Source organism: Acipenser ruthenus, chromosome 44 (genome assembly GCF_902713425.1).
Source record: "Acipenser ruthenus chromosome 44, fAciRut3.2 maternal haplotype, whole genome shotgun sequence".
In the NCBI taxonomy this organism is placed as follows: Eukaryota; Metazoa; Chordata; class Actinopteri; order Acipenseriformes; family Acipenseridae; genus Acipenser; species Acipenser ruthenus.
Genome location: NC_081232.1, coordinates 7,724,308 through 7,744,680, shown reverse-complemented (window position 1 = coordinate 7,744,680; position 20,373 = coordinate 7,724,308). Strand labels below are relative to the sequence as shown.

Sequence of the window (20,373 nt, the reverse complement as noted above, 5' to 3'; positions counted from 1 at the left end):
GATCTGTTGCAGGTACATCTTTGTTGGAGGCATTGTAGGTTCCGCAAGGCCTTTCTGAAGCACCTCTTCCCACTGGTGTTGCAATGCACTCGGGAGTCTATGCTGTGTCTCAAGTCAACCGCTCTCTAGTTTGAATAGAAAAGGGGGTGGAACTCAAGCCTTTGCTTGTGATCATTTTCAGTGCTGATGGCTATAACCAGACCACATATATTATAGCACTGCATTGGGATTGAGAAACGTGCTGGTAGAGAAGTCTTTTGAATTGAGAAGTGCCGGCACTGTGTTACACACCCCTAAACTGGGAAAAAATAAATCCTGATATTAGTTATGTTCAAACGCGTGAACGTGACGTATATATTTTTCATATGAGACTCCTTCCAAGTCATCACCTCCTTCAGCATGCAGTGCCTGCCTGGGATGCTTAATCTCAATGGAAGTCATATTTTTCACTGTGAACAGGCTGGCTGAAGGGGGTGACGTCAGGAAATGAATGCAAGACACACAGCAACTGCGGGGCGAAACTGAGGCGCCATGGGGCTCCGCTTTTTATTAAATAAGAAAATAAACAGTTTAACAAAACACTTTCACAAAATAAACAGCACGTGGGCCAAAACAAACAAACAAATAAACAATAAAGATAACAACAAGCAAGTATCATGCTGGTTTGAAGACAGCGTGAATGGCAATTCTTTACTTTCTACGATTCAGGTTATCTGCGTCTCCATTTCAAGTACTCTGTGTGTGTGTGTGTGTGTGTGTGTGTGTGTGCAGCCAGGTTAGTTTATAATAAGTAGTGTTGGAGTGTATTCACAAGGGTTCAAAGTTGGCATGTTTGCTGCAGGCTCTGCGTCCTTCTGGAGAAATGGGAGGGAGACCCTGTAGCTGAAGTGAACCTGCAAGAGAGGCTCATGGGAAGTGTAGTTTTTCTGGTTGTGAATCTGTAGGCGTTCACAATGGCCCTTTCCTTGTGGGTTTAATTTCATGAAACTTTCCTGGAGTATATAGTCTATAACTAAGAGTGCTGTGATGTGTAATAATAATGATAAACAGACAGACGAGTCTTTGAATATTTAGTGACTCCAGTGTGTAAAGTGGTATGAATTTAAGATTTCTCTTGTGTGTCGGTACAGAGATGCAGACGGAGCGTGCAAAGAGGATGGACTCTGCAGGAGAAGAAGCGTCCCTGAATTCACCTGAGCTGCCCTGGAACCAGTAAGACCCCCGATCCAGTATTGTACTCCAGGGTTTCTTTTCTCTTGGCTTCAATGTGTACCCTTCTCGTCCTGCTCTCTGCGCTGAGTTTGATGCGTCACTTTCTCCTCTTCTTGTCTTCTGTTCTGTTTCAAGTTTCTGCTCGCTATTGAACTTGTTTCATTGGCACCGGATCACATCAGGCAGCCTGGGAGCAAACTGTCCCAGTGAGTGTCCGAGTCATAAATGTGCTGAACCCTGTGTGTGTGTTTATAACCCTGTGTGTGTGTTTATAACCCTGTGTTTGTGTGTTTATAACCCTGTGTGTGTGGGGGGGTGGGGGGGTCTGTCTGTCTGTGTTTCTGAACCCTGGTGTGTGTTTCTGAACTTTTTGCTCTTCTGTTCAGGCTCTATTTGAAGAGAAGGACCGAGTCCAGGATCCAGTTGAGGAGGAGAGTGTGCTTCACTGGCCCTGCTGCTGCTGCTGTTACCGGGGTATTGGCAATCCTCATACTGGCTGCTGGCAGTGTGAGCAGCGACAGTGAGTTTGTGACAGTCCCGAGCTCAGTGAAGTGTACTGAGGGGCAGGACTGTATCCTGAGCTGCACCTTCAACTACACAGCTGGAGGCTGGGATGAGAAGTCAGGTGTGATCTGGAGAAGAGCAGAAATGCACGACATCGTTCACAGGATCCGCAACAACACAGACCGGCTTGCTGATCAGTCCCCTCTGTATGTGAACAGGACCAGCCTGTTTGATTCTGAGCTGCAGCGCGGGAACGCTTCACTGCTGCTGAGGAGAGTCAGGGAGGGAGATGCTGGAGAATACAAGTGCTCTGTTAATGCTCCCAGACTGTACGGGTCGGGCCTAACTGAGGTAGTCGTGGTTCCGGCTCCACCCACAACAGCACCAGCTCATGTGACAGTCCCGAGCTCAGTGGAATGTACTGAGGGGCAGGACTGTATCCTGAGCTGCTCTTTCAACGACACAGCTGGAGGCTGGGATGAGAAGACAGCTGTGATCTGGAGAAGAGCAGAAATGCACGACATCGTTCACGGTTACCATGACAACACAGACCGGCTTGCCGATCAGTCCCCTCAGTATGTGAACAGGACCAGCCTGTTTGATTCTGAGCTGCAGCGCGGGAACGCTTCACTGCTGCTGAGGAGAGTCAGGGAGGAAGATGCTGGAGAATACAAGTGCTTCGTTTCCACTCCCAGACTGTCCGGGTCGGGCCTGACTGAGGTAGTCGTGGTTCCGGCTCAACGACACCACTGGTGGGTTTTAGAAGCAGTTCTTCTTTGTGTGATTGCAGTGTATGTGACTCTATAAAAGAAATGAAAGTCCAGCACAGGCAGTGCCGTTATCAGACGTGATCGAGGAGCCCAGTGAAGTCAGACCGCTCCCCTGCACTGCTCAATATACCCAGTTTAATACAAGCTCCCAAAACGAAAAAGTCACTTTTGAATTAGGAAACGTGATCAGTGTTGAAGAGAAATTTTAAACATCACATTGTTTCCTGGACGATTGAACTATAATCTGTACTCTCGTTGTCTTTGCACGATATCAGAGCAATCCAGCAAAGAGAGACAGTAGTTTATTCAACATGACATTAACCTCTTCAGCTCCAGGATGCACATCAAAGGAAAGAGCACTTGCAGTACCACGCCCTGCATGCGCACGTCAAGGTTTGCCGTCTGTTCTCTGGGGTTTTTATTTTCAATCTGATCTCTTTGTATTCATGCTCTGAGGCAGGGTTAGTGTGTGTGTTTTGAAGTCGGGGAGGAGAGATGGAAATCATCAGGTGACTTTATTATCCAGTTGCGTTCCGTGCACAAATCCCTCTCTATCTGTGAAGACATTGACAAGAGCTGGAGACGATCAACGATCTCAAGTATATACAGAGTATTTCACAGTATTATTTCTGCAGTTTTGCTTGTCTACCTTTATTTTATATTCGTATTTGATTGCAAAAAATATATGGCAGCGTACATGGATTGTGAGAAGAGGAGCGCTGAAGAGTTTGAGCCGTGTTCGGAGGATTTCTGAAAGCAGCGACAGCACTTGGAGTATCTTTTACAGTGCTGGGACAAAATACTGTGAAGCCAGAAATACTTGCAACCAAAACATTCAGTGAATCACTCCCGTAAAACCTATTTTACTCCAGAAATTTGGCAGCCTGTTGCAAATACAAAACAGCTGCATCGAACATGGATTTTATTCTAATTATTATTATTTTTTTAACATAGAAACTCCAAAACCAAGAAATTCTTAGTCTGAATTCTCTGTACTATTTTAGTATATTTTAGAAAATAGAAAAATATGCTCAACTTGTTTAATAATATAGAATGGAGTTTATTTTTTTTGTCCTGTAAAGAAAAATCTATTTATTAGAAAAAAGATATATTTTTCTTTGTCTGTATACATTTCTGTATTCAACCTGAAACTGAACTGAGGCCAAATAAACCATTAACCTTAAAGATGTTTTCTTTGTATAATATAATTAAGTACAATATGAACTTTTAGTCAAGTGTTTCGACAAACAGTTTATTTCAATTTTTTTTTTATTCTTTGTTTATTTAGCAGACACCTTTATCCAAGGCGACTTACAGAGACTAGGGTGTGTGAACTATTCATCAGCTGCAGAGTCACTTACAACATCTCACCCGAAAGACGGAGCACAAGGAGGTTAAGTGACTTGCTCAGGGTCAGACAGTGAGCCTGTTTCTTTAACCACAGGACCACACAGCCTCCCTGAAATTCAGTTCAACTTTATACCCAACTAGTGCATTAACACAAGCACCACCACCAGCATTTACAGTCAACATGCCCTTGCGTTTGAATTTTCATTTTAGGTTATGGTGTAAAAACACCAACATATTCAGTTTTTCTTGTTTTAAGTTTAACTGAAATGGTGTTGAAATGTGACCTGCAGAACTAAAAGCCCGTTCAGATGGCACACTTGTAGTAGGTATGCAGAGGATTTTCTTGGTCAAACTAGCTAACGTTGGTAGATCTGCTGCATGCGTATTCCACCACATCAGAGGATCCTCTTCAGCAGTGATTTGTGGCAAAGCTAAACAGCGAGAGATCTCTCTCCTGGCTCTGGTTTCATTGGAGTCCTCCACTTCAACACATTTCCTCTGCAGCTGCTGCTGCTTTGTGGTAATGCTCTTCAGTAGCTGACAAAGGCTACCTGGTGCCGAGCCTTCACCTGGGCTACCTTGTGCAGCATTCTCTGTTCCTGTGGGTACTTCTTACTGGGACAATTTAACAGAAGCAGTGACTACTGCCTCATTTGCTGTGATGGCAGTTATGTCCTCTACATTTTCAGAGAAGCTATCCTTGAATCTGTGGTCCAGGAAATCAGCAATATCAATGAGTTTGTTGATGTTGTCTGTTGAGCACCTTGCAATCCGATCATCCTTTATGGCAGCCTTCATGTGCTTGGCCAGCTCACTGTCATCAGTCTCTTCTGTGAGCAGATTGTTGGTCAAATGATGAAGGATTGGCTTCAGAGCTGATATAGTGACATGGCTTTCAGCAGCTAGAGAATCTGTAAAGGTGTTCAACAGTCCAACTTTACAGACATAAATTCCTCCCTGTCAAAGCACGTGGGAATGTGGCTGGAGCCGTGATTCGATTAATGATTAATGATTAATCAGGCTCCAGCCACAGGTTTATAAAAAGGCTGATCAGGGGTGTTAATTTAGAATGAATGCTGGTGACAGAGGTGGCGGTTTGTGTTGCTGTGTTGTCTTTGTGTCCGTCAGTTTTTGTAGACCTTTTGTTTTGGCCCTTGTGTTGTTTATTTTGTTCATGTGGTTTTTGTTTGTTTAGTGTTTTGTTTGTTTGTAATGAACGTTCTTGAAACTGCAGCTTCCTGTGTCTGAGTCTCTCCCTGCTGATAACATCCTGGGCCGCGACGCTACCCTGTCACAGGAATAGAAAAAAATGTTTACAACATTGCATACCTGGTTTTTTTTCTTAATATGTAGTATTTATTAAGTCGTAAATGCAAGTCTGTGTTTGGTCTTTTTTTGGTTGGTTTAGAAAACACAACTTGGCTCCTTCTTGGCTGGTTCAGTTTGGTGGGGCGTTGCAAACATCATCTGGCAGCGCTGTTGAAGAGGGTGTGTGTGCCGTCATGTACCCTGCAGAAAGAGGCGTTCGCTTCTTCAACAGACTCTCCACACAAAACAGAAAAAACAGAAATATCCTTCAAGAAAGAAAACCCTCCAATCAGCCCACAGATTTGTAGCATCCCTGGTGAGAAGTGATGGGACCAAATCGAGCACGCCAGAGTCAGAGGGGCTTCAGAACGAGACGAGGCGGGCCTTACCGGATCTCTTCTTGAGGTTCTATTGCTTAAATACTAATCCTTACTTTCTACAGCACATTTAGCACAAAAAAACCCTTACACCTCAATACCAAAGGTCCCCCTGTCAGGTGTGGCAGACATGTCTGGGTTCTGCATTCTCCAGCGCTGGACTGAACGTTACAGAAGCCCTGCGTGTGTAAATAGTGTGTGTGTGTTTGTTCTGTGTTTAATGAAAGTGCAAGCAGAGTTTTCACTGCAGCTTACCTGACTCAGAGTCTTATTCCTGAACCGGACGCTGTCGTGTCGCAGCGCACCAATATTTTATTACATGTCCAGTTTGACCACATTTTCATCAACAGATATATTATCCGTTATCTTACTTGGATAATGGATAATATATGAAAATGAGGGCTGTCACTCGATACAAATTTGATTGGTTAATTTATGGGCATTAGTTGATTGATCGATAGGTTAATCCGTGCACATTTTTAATAAAGGTAATTATAGCGGCTGTCCTGCACAGTAAAAACTTTAAAAAATCTATAGAATCTAAAATAAAATGGCTCCATAGGAATTTGGTCTTTTTAAAAGCATTTTTATTATTTTTTTATTTTAGTAAATGTAACACATTTTTCCAGAACAACGTCAATCCATGAACATTTAATAACAAAATATAATGCACAAGAACTGAGAATTTATTTTGTCTTTCATGCAAACATGATTAACCCTTATGGGCTCCTGTGGCAAAGTGGTTGTGATTATGAACAGGTGCAGAGGTGATGCAGTGCAGGAATAAACACACAGAGATTTGTAATCCGGTATGGAAAATAGTTATTTTATTTTTGTTATAATCCAGGTCTGGTGATCAAATAATAAACTCTGGTTATACACAGGGATTGCAGCTCTAAACAAGAAACACAGTATCTCTCCCACAATATACAACCACGGTCCCCAGTCCTGGGTGCGTGCTGTAGTGCTCGTGGCGGGTGATACAGTTTAAAGAGTGACAAATCGTGCAGTGCTGTTCCGGGTTCAGTGCTGGCTCTTAGAGACAGCTCCGGAATGTGTTAGCCGTCTATAAACACACAAGTAACAATTATAGACAAGACAAACAAAACAAACACTCACGATACTCTTAATACAAGGAAAAGATTTACAATTCTCCGGCCCCTTTATGTGATTATGCATGAGCCCTTGGTAAACGATTTCAGCTGACTCTATTGCCTGCAGCTGCTACCTCGTTTACCTTCCAGGTCAATACATTCCCGCACCAGAGTCTTGCCTTCTTCCAGGCTGACTGACTTCCCGACCCAGGGAATGAACTGTCAGGCCAACCTGTCCAAAGCCTTTCCCTTTCGCTACTTAGCGCCCTCACGTGTCGAGAGGGAGATTTACAACCAGAACTCATTATATTTCCGTCACAGTGTAATAAAACTATTGGGGTGAGAATTCAAAAAGATATTGAAGATCAGGATTAGATACTGTCATATGCTTGCTGTGATTGAGATTATAAAGAGTATGTTCTAATATGAGTCCGTGGGGGTCTCAGAACTCCTCGGATTGATTTATTCTTGTTGAAAGAGCAGGTGAAGGACAGAGGTGAATTGAGATGGGTAAATGATTTGGAAAATTATTGCAAGTTGTTTACAGACGGGTCAAAAAATACAGGTAAGGGCAGGGTTGCACAGCTTCTTATAAAGCGGAATTTGAGGTGGGAAAGCATTTTCATATTACAGACGCTGTGTCAATTATGACAGCAGAATTGATAGATTATATTGGCATTGCAATGGATTGTGATGTCAAGGTGAACAGAGCAGTCATCGTTTCAGATTCCTTATCGGGATCACAGGCGGTTTAAAAATGGAGGGGCGGGTGATAGTAGAGATTTAGTGAAGGAAATAAATACATTTCAGAATGCTGCTGTTTTAGGGTTATATGTAGTTTTAGCATGGATTCCGGCTCACATTGGACTAGATGGGAATGAGAGGGTGGATACGTTAGCTAAAATAGGAGTGAAGAAAGAGGAAGTGGGTATGGATGTGCAGGATGGTTTAAATGAATATTCTAGAATTATTAGAACATTCAACATTAAAGGAACACCTGTATAGAATTGGAATGCATGAGAATGGGTTAAGGGTGGAATGTTGTGTAAAGGAAACAGCATCTGATGACTGAATGTGTTTGATTATTGAAGGGGAGAGAAGATATGTGGAAACAATTAAGAGATTGCAATAGTTCCATTTTTTTAATGGTATAGGTGACGGAAGAAAAATAGAAAAGGTATTATTGGATGTATTGCAAAATATATCAGGAACACGGGAAGATTCAAGAATATTTAACATGCAGAGATTTGAAAAGGTTAAGTGTGCACAGCAGTTTTAATAGCCGAATCTGAACAGTAGGTGGCGACAGTAATCGTTCTCCAAGATTATTCATATTAATAATATTACACGATATTAAAATAAGACGGCGGTCCACCGCTAACACTATATTTGCGCCGGCTACTTTATTTAAAAAATATTAAGATTATTTTTGGGTATCATCATTCTTTTTTTTTGTCGTATTATTGTACTGTAAAGTGAGATATTTATATATATATATATTACACAATAGCTATACCAAAAATAATACACTTCAGGTTTGTGTTTTGCAGACGTCGTGCCATTAACAAAATGCTCTGAAATCAAGAAAATGATTTGAATGAAGGGGAGTAATGCAGCAAAAAGCTTAATAATTCAACCAGAAAAGCAAGATAAAAGGTTATCGGAACAAGCAAACACGTTTTTTGTAAACTTCAATAAACCAGCCTTATCTTTGGCCAGTCAAATCGTAATGCCTGAAGTTCCGAGTCCCAGGAAACATGTTTTGTTTTTTTTTTTTCTTTTTTTCTGTTGCGTCTTTTTTAGCAGCCGCAACATTGGCTGGGTTTACATGCACATGAAAATCGACTCTGGATTTGAAGGATGATTTAATTGCGCAGATTTCCCAGTTTAGATGATCAGCTGATAAGATCAGCCAAAGAAGCAAGAGAGGTAATTTATATATATATATAAAGATAGCAAAATGTATACTGTAAAATAAATATTCTGTATACATAAAATATTCAAGATTTGTTTTATTTTCTATGTACACCACATACAAAATTATGCATAAAAAAGAATCACAAAACATTTTTTTTTGTAAAAAGTAAAATTGTAAACAATCTCAACTCGGGCGGAAAATCAATTATTTTAACCAGTTGATAGAAATTGAATTCCTACCTATAAATACAAACAATTAAAAGGCAGGTGAGCTGAGTGCTAGAAAGCAATACAAAAATGCAGAGTAAGACAGGAATCACTGTGATAAATGTGTTTTGAGGTGTGGAGAACAACAAAACAGAAATAGAAATACTGGGTGTGAGTCTGCCAAAGAAAACAAATAAAGAAAAACACATTCACAATGAAAATAAATATGTGCAATCGATATGAAGAACAAATAGTCCAACTGGAGGCCGTCTCCACAGGGCAGAATTCACCCAAAACCAATGCAAAGGTCCAAAAAGAGAAAGAAATAATGTCCTCATTGAAACTGTCCTTGCCCAGGGCAGAAAAAAATAAACTCAGCTCAAGAAGTTAATTATAATCGGGATTAAAGTCTTAGATACTCTTTCTTTCCTGAGTGTTCTCTTTCTTCTTCAAAACACAGTCTATTAGAATAGGTTTCTAACAAACGCCACACCCTTCTCTCTCCATAAAAACTGCCTCCAGGTAACTAAGAACTGCTTCAAGAAAATAGCTAAACATGGTGTTGAGTAGAAAACACTGGATTGAATAATTACTTTGAATTTTCAGCATTTACCGTGAAACCCTTGAAACCATTGCATTTGATTCCTTTATATTTAACAGCTTTAGAATTTGTATTAGACTTGATAATAACCGAGCCAGGTTTCCTGCCACACAATGAAGTGCAGCAGGCAGCCAGCTCCTTATGCTGCACAGGTGTAGCTGATGCTACAAAATATACCAATGTAATTTTTATTAACAAAAAACTGTTACATAGAGTTATACTGTGAATATTGTTGCACATTTTTTAAGGCTTGGAAATATTTATGTCTTTACCAGTTTAAGCATTGTGAGTGTGTTGTGAGCCCACAGTATAAACTTATTTCTTCATATTTACACGGATTCCTTATTTTCCTATTAACAGTATTTCATGAGGTTGTTTTGCAATGAAGATGCTCTGCTGGTTCATTTTCCATGGTTTGTTCATGCTTATCAATGTACAAGTTTGAGGCTGAACAATAAATAAAATATGTTTTGATAAAGCTAATACTTATTGCTTTTATAGTTCATTTTAAAAGCATGGTAATGCAAGTGCTCTTTCCTTTGATGTGCATCCTGGAGCTGAAGAGGTTAATGTCATGTTGAATAAACTACTGTATCTCTTTGCTGGATTGTTCTGATATCGTGCAAAGACAACGAGAGTACAGATTATAGTGCAATTGTCTCGGAAACAATGTGATTTTTAAAATTTCTCTTCAACACTGATCACGTTTCCTAATTGAAAGTGACTATTTTGTTTTGGGAGCTTGTATTAAACTGGGTAAATTGAGCAGTGCAGGGGAGTGGTCTGACTTCACTGGGCTCCTCGATCACGTCTGATAACAACACTGCCTGTGCTGGAGTAGAAGCCTTGCTGGACTTCCACCTGTGACATGTGTGTGTTTTATAGAGCCACAGACCAACACAGAGACTTCCAATCACACAAAGAGCAAGAAGAGGAAGAAGTGCTCCTAAACACCTGTTTTGAGGTGTGGAGAACAACAAAACAAATAGAAATATTGGGTGTGAGTCTGCCAAAGAAAACAAATTAAAAAAAAAAAAAACACATTCACAAATAAAATAAATATGTGCAATCGACATGAAAAACAAATAGTCCAACTGGAGGCCGTCTCCACAGGGCAGAATTCACCCAAAACCAATGCAAAGGTCCAAAAAGAGAAAGAAATAATGTCCTCATTGAAACTGTCCTTGCCCAGGGCAGAAAAAAATAAACTCAGCTCAAGAAGTTATTTATAAATCGGGATTAAAGTCTTAGATACTCTTTCTTTCCTGAGTGTTCTCTTTCTTCTTCAAAACACAGTCGATTAGAATAGGTTTCTAACAAACGCCACACCCTTCTCTCTCCACAAAAACTGACTCCAGGTAACTAAGAACTGCTGCAAGAAAATAGCTAAACATGGAGTTGAGTAGAAAACACTGGATTGAATAATTACTTTGAATTTTCAGCATTTACCGTGAAACCCTTGAAACCATTGCATTTGATTCCATTATATTTAACAGCTTAAGAATTTGTATTAGACTTGATAATAACCGAGCCAGGTTTCCTGACACACAATGAAGTGCAGCAGGCAGCCAGCTCCTTATGCTGCACAGGTGTAGCTGATGCTACAAAATAGACCAATGTAATCTGTATAAACAAAAAACTGTTACATAGAGTTATACTGTGAATATTGTTGCACATTTTTTAAGGCTTGGAAATATTTATGTCTTTACCAGTTTAAACATTGAGTGTGTTGTGAGTCCACAGTATCAATTATTTTGGTTTCCTTATTTTCCTATTAACAGTATTTCATGTGGTTGTTTTGCAATAAAGATGCTCTGCTGGTTCATTTTCCATGGTTTGTTCATGCTTATCAATGTACAAGTTTCAGGCTGAACAATGAATAAAATATGTTTTGATAAAGCTAATACTTATTGCTTTTATAGTTAATTTTAAAAGCATGGTAATGCAAGTGCTCTTTCCTTTGATGTGCATCCTGGAGCTAAAGAGTTTAATGTCATGTTGAATAAACTACTGTATCTCTTTGCTGGATTGTTCTGATATCGTGCAAAGACAACAAGAGTACAGATTATAGTTCAATTGTCTCGGAAACAATGTGATTTTTAAAATTTCTCTTCAACACTGATCACGTTTGCTAATTCAAAGTGACTATTTAGTTTTGGGAGCTTGTATTAAACTGGGTAAATTTGCAATCACACAAAGAGCAAGAAGAGGAAGAAGTGCTCCTAAACCCCTCCAGTCAGAGCTCGGGACTGTCACATGATCTGGTGCTGTTGTGAGTAGAGCCGGAACCACGACTACCTCAGTCAGGCCTGACCCAAACCGTCTAGTACCCTTAACAGAGCATGTGTATTTCCCAGCATCTTCCTGCCTGACTCTCCTCAGCAGCAGTGAAGCATTCCCGCGCTGCAGCTCAGAATCAAACAGGCTGGTCCTGCTCACATACTGAGGGAACTGATCGGCAAGCTGCTCCCTGTTGTTATAGTATCTGTGAACAGTGAAGAGTGTTTCTGCTTGTCTCCAGATTACACCTGACTTCTCATCCCAGCCTCCAGCTGTATAGTCGAAAGAGCAGCTCAGGATACAGTCCTGCCCCTCAGTACACTTCACTGAGCTCGGGACTGTCACAAACTCACTGGCGCTGCTCACACTGTCAGCAGCCAGTATGAGGATTGCCAATACCCCGGTAACAGCAGCAGGAGGGCCAGTGAAGCACACTCTCCTCCTTAACTGGATCCTGGACTTGGTCCTTGTCTTCAAATAGAGCCTGAACAGGAGAAGAGCAAAAAATTCAGAGAGAGAGAGAGAGAGAGAGAGACACACACACACACACACACAGAGCACCAGGGTTCTAAACAACACAGGTTTATAAACACACACAGGGTTATAAACACACACACAGGGTTCAGAAATACAGACAGACACACACACAGGGTAATAAACACACACAGGGTTATAAACACACACAGAGGGTTATAAACACACACACACACAGGGTTCCGCACATTTATGACTCGGACACTCACTGGGACAGTTTGCTCCCAGGCTGCCTGATGTGATCCGGTGCCAATGAAACAAGTTCAATAGCGAGCAGAAACTTGAAACAGAACAGAAGACAAGAAGAGGAGAAAGTGACGCATCAAACTCAGCGCAGAGAGCAGGACGAGAAGGGCACACATTGAAGCCAAGAGAAAAGAAACCCTGGAGTACAATACTGGATCGGGGGTCTTACTGGTTCCAGGGCAGCTCAGGTGAATTCAGGGACGCTTCTTCTCCTGCAGAGTCCATCCTCTTTGCACGCTCCGTCTGCATCTCTGTACCGACACACAAGAGAAATCTTAAATTCATACCACGTTACACACTGGAGTCACTAAATATTCAAAGACTCGTCTGTCTGTTTATCATTATTACACATCACAGCGCTCTTAGTTATAGACTATATACTCCAGGAAAGTTTCGTGAAATTAAACACACAAGGAAAGGGCCATTGTGAACGCCTACAGATTAACAACCAGAAAAACTACACTTCCCATGAGCCTCTCCTGCAGGTTCACTTCAGCTACAGGGTGCACAGGATCTCCCTCCCATTTCTCCAGATGGACCCAGACAGAGCCTGCAGCAAACATGCCAGCTGTGAACCCTTGTGAATACACGCCAACACTGCTTATTACAAACTAACCTGGCTGCACACACACACACACACACACACACACACACACACACCGCCTAATTGGGATTGCTGCTGAAATGCAGGGCTGCCAACACACACGCACTGGCCGTGAGACTCACACATTTGAGCATATTCTCACGCTCACACGCATTGGTAAAAAAGTGTCACGCAATTTTTGGGGTCAGTTTCTAACACTCTTCTTGGAAGACACTGTAACTGAATGGCTGCACGTGTAATGTTTTTATTTATTACTGCTGAAAAGTCAGACTGTCGCACTTCATCTGCCGGAATGAACCACCTTGCTAACCAGTCAGGGGTTCGCGGGAAGAATTGTAACAGTCCATCACAAGTCCTCCGCGAGCTTAAGCAGCGGCGAGCGGGAAATGCGACAGAGACAGCAGTGAGAGGTGCAGATACAAACCCAGGTACAGATACAAACCCAGGTACAGCTTGAGAGGTAGGAAAACGGTTACACACAATTTTCTTTTTAATCTTCTTAAGATTTGTGCTTATCTGATCATCCGTGATTATTTATGATGCTAATAATTATGCGTTGCTTTGAAGTTCATAGATATAGCTAGTATCCTTCGCTGCTATTATAAAATCAGATTAACGACATCAATTGTAATTTTAACAAAAAACTTTATTATAGTTTATTTATATTATTCGTGGTTAAGTTCAAATTGCTTTGATGATGGTCTGTCTGCTTTGAGTTATTTTTGACAGATAAACTGTTATATATAAATATATATATATAAAAGCATTCTAGAGCTCGATGTTGAATGATTTATAAATACTGAGCACTAGACACCGATACAAAAAAAGTGTGTTTTTTTTTTTGTTTGTTTTTTTACAGATAAGTAAATCAAACAAGCCAAACCATGCAAAGGGCTCTAGAAGACAGCAACAACCCAAAGTGTGTCCACCAGGATCAAAGCGAAAAGTACCAGAGAGCCAAAAACTGACAGCTTTCTTTGGCCTAGGAAGGCTTGACACACCACTGTCACCAGAACCTGGTCATGCTGATGTACCTGCTGAAAAGGCAGCCAGGATAGAGTGTGTAGGGGAAGATTCAGCTGATGAGACAGAACCAGATGACTCTAGAAAAAAGTCTGTGCCAGCCAAGAAGTCAAATTCTTCTGGAAAATCAAGAACCAAATGTGGGGCAGCCACTTATAAATCCAAATTCAAGCCCGGGTGGACAACAGAATGGCCCTTTATTAAGAAGGGACTCACGCAGCATCATTTTTGGTGCGAGATTTGCAGAACTGAGAATGCTTGTTACCATATGGGCCATGCAGATGTGGAGCGTCACATAGAGAGCGAGTCACACCAGAGGAAGGTCAAGGCAGTGGAGCAATCGCAGCAAATTACCAAATTTACAGTGAACACAGCTCCAAAGGTGGATAACATGACACAACTTGAGGCGAAGGTATGAATGAATAACTTCTTTAACATTTTGTTTTTCCAAAATTATTTTCTTCTTGTACAGAAGATATTGGCAAACACATTTGACTGGTACTTTTCCCATTTGTTACACTGGAAGACTAACCACAGAAACAGCTTTTTGTTCTGACTGTAAAAGTATTCTTTTTTTATACTTTGTTTTCAGGCACGACGAGCTGAGATCAAAGTTGCTGTGACAATGGTAAATCACAATGTCCCCCTTGCAGTTGCTGACCACTTCAGCCCACTGATGAAAGAGTGTTTTAAGGATACAGATGTGGCACAGAGATATGGTGCTGCAAGGACCAAGACTACTTGTATTAGCAACAGGGCGATAGCACCATACCTTCATGATGAGCTGGTCAAAAAGATGAGAAACAGGCCATACACCTTGTCAACTGATGGATCAAATGATACAGGTACATCTCATTTTAGAGAAAAGAAGGACTTTTAATGATTTTCATTAATCCTAGTTTTTGATTAACTGAAGCACAATAACTGTGATGTTTGTATTTATCCACAGTTTATTTTTTTTAGGAAGGGAAAAGATGAACCCATTGACTGTGAAGCTGTTTGATGTAGACAGGGTGGAACACATGTTCCTAGATATGTGCATCACAACTGGCACTAATGCTGCCACAGCAGAGACCATTTTTGAAAAAATGGACAGTGTCCTCAAGAAGGATAACATCCCATGGCAAAACTGTGTAGGTCTGTCAGTGGACAATGCCAATGTGAACATGGGTGTCTGTAACTCTATCAAATCAAGGATCTTAAGCATAAACCTGACTGTTTATGTCCATGGTTGTCCTTGCCACATAGTTCCCAACAATGCCAGTGCTGCTGGGACTCATTATATTGAGGTTTGTACCGACACTTTATACTGATGATATGCATTAAGTTTCAATTCCTTCAAGTTTCACTGTATCATTTAGAGGATTCAAATCAGTGTAAACAATCTAGTTAGAACCTGATAATTATAGAGTGATAATTTTCTGATAAAACAAAAATAATTATGCACAAGAAAAAACAATAATTTAAAAAGATATGTAGATAGAAAACTTTGGCTTAAATTATAAATGTTGAAATTAAATTTCCTATTTCAGTTGTCAGACTTTGATGTGGAGGACGTGGTTGTAGATATTGGATACTGGTTCAAAGCGAGCACAAAGAGAAAATGTAGACTGGATGGTAAGAGTTTTTCATAATATAATAAGCCTTTTTGAAATGATAACAATAAATCATGAAAAGCCAGTCTATACCAGCACACAGTTTCAGGCAATAGAAAAAAGTTTTTTCCTAGTTGTATAAAATGCCACTATCACAGCATTTTAATTTTTTTTTTTTTTCAGAATTCTATGTGTTTTGTGATACTGAGTACATGGCTGTCATAGACCATGTTTCGACACGGTGGCTGAGTCTGGAGACGGCAGTAGTCCGCATTCTACGGCTGTATCGAGCACTTGTCAGCTACTTCAAGTCTAACAGTGAGTACTAATTAGGCTTGCCACCCGTTCTGGTTTTGCCTAGATTGTTCTCTTTTTAAGGCTGCTGTCCCGGGAAATCTCTAAGACTTCCCGGGACATTAAATATTAAATATACTTAAAAGTATACTTTTTTTTTTGTACAAAATGACTCTGGTGGCAGGTGACAACCCTAGCTCATCCACCTAGATATTTAAAATGCCAGTTGCATCTTGCTATAATGCTTGATATATCTTTGTCTCTGTCATTTACAGTTGAGAAACAAGCCCGCTTTAAGAGGCTTAGGAAGCATTTTGAGGATCCAATGACAGAGGTACACCTCTTATTCTACCAGGCCACACTGCCTGTCTTCACAGAGTTTAATTTACTCTTTCAGTGCCAAGAGCCATCTGTGTATCTTCTCCATGGACAGGTAAATATATAATATTCTTCACTTCTTTCCACAACATTATAATTAAAGTTGTTTAATTAAATAATGATTTGTTTTGAACATTTTACCATTGTATTATTATTAATATAATTTGTGATTTTTTTTTTCAGATGAGGTCTTATGTTAAGAAACTCATGTCCAAGTTTTTTACCACAAATGCAATAAAAAATGCCGATGTGTGTGAAGTTGAGTATAAAGACAAACAGAACCAGGTGGCAGGTATGTGCTAAAAATAGAAATCTATGTGAAAATAATTTTAAACATGTGGAATTCAAAGGCACGTATTAAAAATATTTGAAAAGATTAATTTCTAGGAATGTTTACTGTTGATGTTAATTACTCTTTTGGGTAGTCCTAAACTTTGTAAAACAATGTCAAACTGAATCTGACTATAACAAAATAAAAACTTGCATAAAGCAATAAACACTAAAGGGAACAATATATTTATTCTAAGTTTTGTTATTAACTAGATCACAAGCTTAATGTTGGCTGGACAACAAGAACAACCCTCAACCGTCTGCATGAAGCTGGTGAGATCAGTCAGTACCAGGTAGACAACTTCCACAAGGCTGTGAGGGCATTCTTTGTTGCAGCTGTTGACTATGCCTTTAAGAAGCTGCCCTTCAAGGAGCCAGTCCTTGAACATTCACAGTTCATTGACTTTCAACAGAAGATGGACTGTGATGTGAATGATGCCCTATACTTTGTGTACAGGTATGCATCTTAGATTCATGGTAATGTATTTACTAAAGATAGCAACACAGGAAACAGATACAATGTTTTAAAAAAATGATAAAACATGTGAAAGAAACAGAAAAGTAAAGGGTTTTTAATTATATAATGTCTTTCAATCTAAATATTTCAGGTTTAGTCATCTGCTTCCATATGGAGATCCCAAAGAACAGGACAAGTTGAGTGATGAGTTCCTGGACTATCAACTTATGGAGGAAAAGGACATTCCCAGAAGCATTTGGGAGCAGGTGGTGAGCAGAGTCAGTGAGCAGGAGGTGTACCACAGGATGGATAAGGTGTGGGCACACATGGCCACAATCAAGAGTCCAGTAACAGGAATGCCTAAGCTACCCATGCTGAGCAAGGTGGCACAACTGATTCTAACCCTGCCACACTCTAATGCTGATGCAGAAAGAGTTTTTTCAATGATTGGACTAAACAAGACTGACACACGGAATGCTCTGGCCTTGGAAGGCACACTGTCTTCTATAATGACAATAAAGATGTCCGGTATGGAGCCCAACTGCTTCAAGTATGAGCCCCCAGCAGAAGTAATCAAGGCCTCCAAGTCAGCTGCTTCCAGCTACAACTGTGAACATGCAGCAGCTTCAAATGCTGGCTCAGAATGCACCTAAGGTAATGATTTTCCATCTTTTTTTTTAAAAAATGTCTATTTGTTTTGCAACTAAGTCACTCACAGCACTTCACCGCGCACTAAAATTGTACTTGTTCAAAAGTCTCACTCAAACAGTTTCCTAAAAGTTGGCAGCCCTGAAAATGGGATACAACTCTGGGAGTCCCGATAAGGCGACGCAGACTGTATTTATATATATATTTATATATATATATATATATATATATTTACATACAAAAATGTAAAAAGGACAGGGAGATTGTTAACCGCATAATACCGTGGAGAGGGGTACCCGACCACTTTATGGAAATGACCGCACAACCTAATTTTTTTTTTGAAGATTTATATGTAAGAAGTTTGAAACGGATGGTTGCGGTGAGCTGAAATGGTGGCAGAACAGTTTTTTTTTTTTTCACACATTTTCAGGATAACTCCCCTTTTGAAAAAGAACGCTCAATGAATAAAATAATAATTATACGCCGCGCTGTTTTGCGGTTCAAAACCACAAAATGTAGTTTTCCATGTTAACGTTATATATTTAATATGTACAACTTAAAATCCTACCTTTATGAGAGCGTGACACAGCAAATTTCATACTTTCTCAGTTGATGTTTTAAGTTTCACCGTCATGCTGACTTACGTTTTTAAATGTGTGCTCATTTGTGTTCATAAACCGAGTCTACTTGTTTTGGATTACTTCCTGGCTACGGCGACAATGTATTGGTTGGCTTGTTGTGGAGGGGAGTGGTTTTGACGAAAAAAAAAAAACAACATTCCCGCTGTTGCACGTCTGTGTGTTTATTCTCCCTGTCACAGAATCAGCTGTAATTCTGACAGGGAGAATACACGAGAAAACATCGTGTTAAAAGTATGTAACTGTTAGGCTATGCTACATTTAATGTTGTTGAAGCTGACACCCTGGGATCCTTCAAGAAGCTGCTTGATGAGATTCTGGGATCAATAAGCTACTAACAACCAAACGAGCAAGATGGGCTGAATGGGGCCTCCTCTCGTTTGTAAACTTTCTTATGTTCTTATGTTCTTATATATTATATCGTTGTTAGTGATTTATCATATGCATATGAATTAAGCATATGAATTAATATGTTTTATAAATAAGTCAACCTTAATTAAACACTGAATGAATGGATAAATAAATATTGATTCGATACCAGTAATTGTGATGATATACAATACTTAAGAATATTACGCTATATTACCTTGTTATTGAGTTATTTAAAGTTCTAAGAAAATTATGCAGATCCTGTTAAAGTAAATAACATCTTTTAACTGTACATATTATATTATATATATATATATATATATATATATATATATAATGTTAACTTTTATATATTAATATAATATATGTTAACTTTTATATATTAATATAAGTATTATGTGTTATTTTCGATTACAATAGACAGTCATTGTGTGCTATTTTATTTAGCTGAATAATTTACCTCATAATTTGGGTTGCCTGATTTGTATGTTTATGTATTTCTACCAATGGCTTTAAAAGGTTTCTTGTCATTAAAAAAAAAACACCCCTTAATGCTAAAATGTTGATAACAGGTAGCCCTAATTATGTGTTTACACTAAAAGGACAAATTACAACAGGCAACCCTACTTATAACTGTATGTACCAAGTTAGCAGTAGTTCTCTTTTGTTTTGCAGTAGAACAGTGATAAGTGAGGTTGCAAATATGGATCTCTATGAGGAGCCACCAAAAAAAAAAAAAAAAAAATAATTGATACAAAACAATGTATAATATGCTCAGAGCAATTGGAAGGAAATTCAAAAAGAGCTCCGGCTATAAAGACTGCAACACAAGAAGGCCTGAAGTCATTATTAGATGCAGCTGAAGTGAGGCAGGATGATGTATATAAACAAACAGTGTTAGTAAGAGAAGAAATTCTTAATCAGAAATGCAAAATTTCCTATCATAAAACATGTAGGGCAGCATGCACATCAAAAAGTAATCTTCAGCATCACAGGTCTCCCATACCAGTCACAGAAGAAACCTCTTTCTTTCAACCACAAAGGCTTAGCAGATGCTGCACCTCTAACTTTAACATACGTGAACATTGTTTCATTTGTGGTACATCTGAAAAGCGACTTCCTGATAAGCGTAGAGAGAGTCTTACTCCAATCAGCACTGGTACTGGTCAAACAACACATTCTAAAGTCCTGGAGGCTGCAGAGAAGAGGCATGATGAACCTGTGCAATTAAGAATGTTCTCCTGCCCAGATTTATTTGCAAGTGATGCCAAGTACCACCGATCCTGCCTCTCCCACTACGTTTCAGAAAGGAATATCAAGGCCTCACGTATGAAATGTATGGATACAGCCTTTGTTCATGATAGGGCATTTAATACACTTGTGAGTGAGATCAAGCAAAATTTATTTTCTGCACAAAACAAAGTCACTACCCTCTCATACCAGCTCTTAAGGTTAATTGATATCTTGCTGGAAATGGGAGTTTCAAAGTTAGAAGCAGAGGCCTATTCCTCCTGGAAACTAAAACAAAAACTGAAGAACCATTTTCAAGACAGTCTATGCTTTGTTGAGCGGCCAGGTCTTTCTGATCTGTTGTGTTGCAGTGAGGTTAGACTTGGCGATGCACTGAAGAAGGCAGC

At 39.7% G+C, this 20,373-nt stretch overlaps 2 protein-coding genes across 3 annotated transcripts in view; one reads left to right on the top strand and one right to left on the bottom strand.

Annotated features, from left to right (window-relative positions):
* Positions 1-1,099: 1,099 nt before the first annotated feature.
* Positions 1,100-3,861, top strand: LOC131709682 (CD276 antigen-like). Its single transcript, XM_059012339.1, has 2 exons — positions 1,100-1,212; positions 1,599-3,861. The coding sequence occupies exons 1-2, from the start codon at positions 1,133-1,135 to the stop codon at positions 2,521-2,523; spliced, it is 1,005 nt and encodes a 334-aa protein (XP_058868322.1). The 5' UTR covers positions 1,100-1,132; the 3' UTR covers positions 2,524-3,861.
* Positions 3,862-8,635: 4,774 nt separating this feature from the next.
* The window catches only part of LOC117398802 (CD276 antigen-like), a 30,056-nt gene continuing 18,318 nt past the window's right edge, over positions 8,636-20,373 (bottom strand). For both annotated transcript variants that reach the window (XM_059012370.1, XM_059012369.1), the window contains exons 2-3: positions 12,570-12,651; positions 8,636-12,104 (exon numbers count right to left, since the gene is read on the bottom strand). In XM_059012370.1, the coding sequence (XP_058868353.1) occupies positions 11,486-12,104; positions 12,570-12,649 (699 nt within the window). In that variant the 5' untranslated portion in view covers positions 12,650-12,651 and the 3' untranslated portion in view covers positions 8,636-11,485. The remainder of the gene's footprint in view (positions 12,105-12,569; positions 12,652-20,373) is intronic.

What these genes read in the sequence shown, in the direction of transcription:
- LOC131709682 (XM_059012339.1), top strand. Translation starts at nt 1,133, where the DNA reads ATGCAGACGGAGCGTGCAAAGAGGATGGACTCTGCAGGAGAAGAAGCG. An exon ending in CCTGAGCTGCCCTGGAACCA is followed by an intron (nt 1,213 to 1,598) that starts GTAAGACCCCCG and finishes TCTTCTGTTCAG; the next exon opens with GCTCTATTTGAAGAGAAGGA.